The 4,249-nt window shown below is 50.5% G+C and overlaps 1 protein-coding gene across 2 annotated transcripts in view; it reads right to left on the reverse strand.

Annotated features, from left to right (window-relative positions):
* The window catches only part of SYN1 (synapsin I), a 52,916-nt gene that overhangs the window by 6,467 nt on the left and 42,200 nt on the right, over positions 1-4,249 (reverse strand). For both annotated transcript variants that reach the window (XM_003799624.3, XM_003799625.2), the window contains exon 6: positions 266-328. In XM_003799624.3, the coding sequence (XP_003799672.1) occupies positions 266-328 (63 nt within the window). The remainder of the gene's footprint in view (positions 1-265; positions 329-4,249) is intronic.

A 4,249-nucleotide genomic window follows, 5' to 3' on the forward strand; every position in this document is an offset into this window, starting at 1 on the left:
CTGGGACCACAGGCGCCCGCCACAACGCCCGGCTATTTTTTGGTTGCAGCCATCATTGTTGTTTGGTGGGCCCAGGCTGGATTCGAACCTGCCACCTTAGGTGTATGTGGCTGGCGCCTTAGCCACTTGAGCCACAGGCGCCGAGCCAATCACACAGATTTTACTTGTATGTGTCATGCAAATACACATCTACCCACATACTCACAGTGCCAGGAGCAGGCACTGTTCAGACATGTGTGCACTCCCTAGCTCTGTAGAGACTCACCTTGCCCATCCCAGAGTGTGCATGACCCATCTTCACAACCACAGGGTATGTTGTGCTGCTGAGCTGGTGGGGACAAAGGCAGAGGAGGCATGGTTAGAGCAGAAGGGCTGATGCCCAGGTCTAGGGGTGATGCTGAGGGGACCCCATCCAGTGGAAGCCACGCTATGAACCATTTCCCAGGAGAGGTGGGTCAGAGATGGGGAGGCAGCAGCTAGGAGTCACACAGCACCTCTGAGCCCAAAATTGAACTCAGGGCCCTGTCTACCTGTCCGTCCCTGCACCCCTAAGTCCCAGACTTCCCACACCTCCTTCCAGGGCTCAGGCATGGGTTGAGGGTGGGGGAGTTTTCTAGAAGAGAGAAAGTTTGTTTTTACAGAGAATGGATAGAGTTGAGTGTGTGGGTGTGTTTGTGTGGTGGTGAGCATGTAGCAACTGGACCCCTCGGCTAAGCTTTGTACATTAGCCATGTCCACACGAACAATTAGGGACACAGGAAGATCTACACCACCAAACGCAGACATGCCCATCACAACGGAGACTGGCAAACACAGTCTCTGGGGCTGCACAGAGACCTACACACTCATCCAGCCAGCTGGGGGCTCATAGCAGGGGACAGCAGCCGGGACAGCAGCCAGGACAGCAGCACACAATTGACACTTAGACATATGACCAACACTTTTGAGCACACACACAGGCTCCCTCCCCTCACTCAAACCCACAGGCTAGTCAGGGGGACGTACATGATAACAGATTACCCATGCAATACACAACTCTACAGGCACACACAACTGGACACACACTCAACACAGGCATACACACAACACTCCTAGGCACATGCACAACAAATAGAAGGACCCAGACAACATACATAGGGAAGCGCACTTTTAGGTAGTCACATTGCCACTCCCCAGGGCACGCGGAATGTATCTAGAACAGAGTTTTCAACCTTCTTTATCTCACGGCACACTTGAACCTATAGTTAAACTTCCATAGCACACTTAAATCATGTTCATCCAAAAAGAGAGTTAAAAAAAAGAATATACTACTGTGCATTGAACTTCTCTTGAAAATTTAATTCATGATCTTTAAAAATGTTCCCAGCATACCTAAGATCCTCTCATGGTACACTGGTTGAAAATTACTGATATAGATACACACACACAACATGCCTTGCCGTATACACTTACAATACAGAGAGCACACATACAACCAGAGACACAACTCTCCTAAGTATGCAGACAGCACCCCAGGCACCACACACACACACACACACACACACACACGCACACTCACACACTTGAGGGGGAGATACCAAGTCTCCCCTGACCCTGGGCAGGACGACCCAGCCCCACCATAGCACATCTGAACCCACGGGGCACCTCTGGCCCTCCCTCCCCCTGACAAGGTAGAGAGATGGCATTCCCGGAGGGGCTGCTGGGGCGGTGACAGTTCCCGGTTCCCGACAGGCAGGCACAGGAAGCCCGTAAACTCAGTGTGACCGACTGACCTTCAGGCCTCGCCCTCCCTCTGCATCATCACTCCCCCTTCCTCATTTCCCAAATGACTGGCGTCATTACGGGGAATGGGGGGGGTGGCTGAGAGTGCGATGATAGGATGAGGGGTTGAGAGGGTCCTCTGGGCAGTGTGCCAAGGAAACAATGCCAATGCAGGCATTGCTCAGTGTCCCTCAGGCATGCACACAGCACAGAAGCGGACAAGGCATTCACTGTCACTTATGCATCTTAGGCCCTCTTTACTGAGGCAGATACACACAGCTCCCAGAAGCAACACACAAAACATGCAGGCACATGCCTCCCTCTCAGGAATGGACAGACAACACACCAGAGAGCTGTGCAGATGCGTGCCCACCTCCCCAACCCCCACAGTCTGTAGGTCCCTCTTTCCATTAACTGTCCTTGTTTCTTCTGGACATGAGCCCGAACATAATGCTGTGGAAGTGCCGGTCGAACATAATGCTGTCTAAGTGCCGGGTGCGGTGGCTCTTGCCTGTAATCCCAGCACTCTGGGAGGTGGAGGTGGGTGGATAGCCTGAGTTCCAGATATCAAGACCAGCCTGAGCTAGAGCGAGACCCTGTCTCTAAAAATAGCCAGACATTGTGGGCCTGTAGTCCCAGCTACTTGGGAGGCTGAGGCAAGAGGATCACTTGAGCCCAAGATTTTGAGGTTGCTGTGAGCTATGATGCTATAGCACTCTAGTCAGGGTGACAAAGAGAAACTCTGTCTCAAAAAAAACCACCAAAAAACAATGCTGGGTAAGTAAGTGTATGACCACACGTGTGTGCATGCACAGAGCTTTGGACTATGACTCTGGGATCCCTTCGAAAGCTCCAGGGTTATTTCTGGCCTCTCCTCTTCTTAAGGCCTTGTGGGACCCCAGCCAGGTCCCTTAACTCCTCTCTGGAACTTAGTTTCTGGATCTGTACAAAGGGCACAATCAGGCCCAAGCTCTTGATATGTTGTGGGGGTCTTCAGGTGTCCACTCTGCACATGCTAGCTTTCCCCATGGGCCCCCACACCAGCTCCCTGGGTGATCACACACCTGGACATCCCTCCGTGGCGCCCATCCCTGCCTGTTTCAAATCTGTGTTATCCCAGATCCACATGACTCCTCCCATGTAAACAGTCGGCAAAACTCTGTGCTGAGTCAGGTTTCAGAGCTGGCGTCAGAACTGGGGTCAGCAAGGGGCTGAGGCAGGACTTTCCCTGCCCTCAGTTCTCCTTGGTCTGTGTTACTCAGCTCCCTGTCTCATTCACTCTCACTCCCTCACTTTCACAATCTGCTTCCACAGATTTTTGGTTTACTTCCCTTCCTCACTTTTTGGTTTCTCCAACAGACATTTCTTCATTTTCATTCCTGGGCAGGTCACTTGACCCCCTTTTGTCTCAGTTTCCTCATCTGTTTAACGAGATTATGAGCCATATCTAACTCACAGGGATATTGTGAGGAATCAACTAGTTATTTCTGGAGAAATGCTGAAACAGCATCTGGCACACAGGAAGACTTAACCGAAGAGCACTGGGTACTCTTATTATGATTGGCTTAGCATCAGTTTCCTAACTAATATTAATGAACAAAGATAATCAGGATTGACTGAAAGATATGTACAAATGTACACACAGAGACTTTCCAACAGTGTTTGATACTCTGTTAAGTGCTAGTGGTAGTTTTTGTTGTGTTGCTGTTGTATTTGAGCTAACCCCTCTGAGTTAGTGGAGCTTAATTAGCAAAGGGGTAACAGCAGAGTGAATGAGCTAAGTTATACAAAGACTTTAGCATACAGTGCACAGTAAGTAGCTGCCATCATCACTATCATCATCATTATTATTGGTCTGTCTTCCCCCAAATTAACCAAGAATGTTAATCAGGACCCCAGGGAAGACTCCAGCATCATCCAGAAACTGGTGAGCAGGGATTGCCTCACACTCACCCCCTACCAGGGGTGTGGGACAGTTGGTGGGGAAGGGGCAGGGCAGGATGGGGTGGGGACGGTTTTCTACTGACTCACTTGCTTCTTTCACCACTATTCACCCCCTTCCCAATGCCCATTAATTTACCTACGCTATTCCCTGCCTGCTAGGACCATGCTGTTTCTGGGTTGAGATCTTGAGGCCAGTTAGCCTAGATTTGAACCCCAGCCATGCCCTGTGATCCTGGGAAATTTCTTCAGTCTCTCTACACCTCATATTTCCTCATCTGTAAAATGGGAATAATACTCAGACACTTGTTGTGAGCTTTAAAGTAAGATAAATTGGCTCGGCGCCTGTGGCTCAAGCAGCTAAGATGCCAGCCACATACACCTGAGCTGGTGGGTTCAAATCCAGCCCAGACCAGCCAAACAACAATGACGGTTACAACCAACCAAAAAACAGCCAGGTGTTGTGGCGGGCACCTGTAGTCCCAGCTACTTGGGAGGCTGAGGCAAGAGAATCGCTTGAGCCCAGGAGTTGGAGAGGTTGCTGTGC

The sequence above is a fragment of the Otolemur garnettii genome, unplaced genomic scaffold (assembly GCF_000181295.1).
Source record: "Otolemur garnettii isolate 467f Iridium unplaced genomic scaffold, OtoGar3 scaffold00153, whole genome shotgun sequence".
Taxonomy (NCBI): domain Eukaryota; kingdom Metazoa; phylum Chordata; class Mammalia; order Primates; family Galagidae; genus Otolemur; species Otolemur garnettii.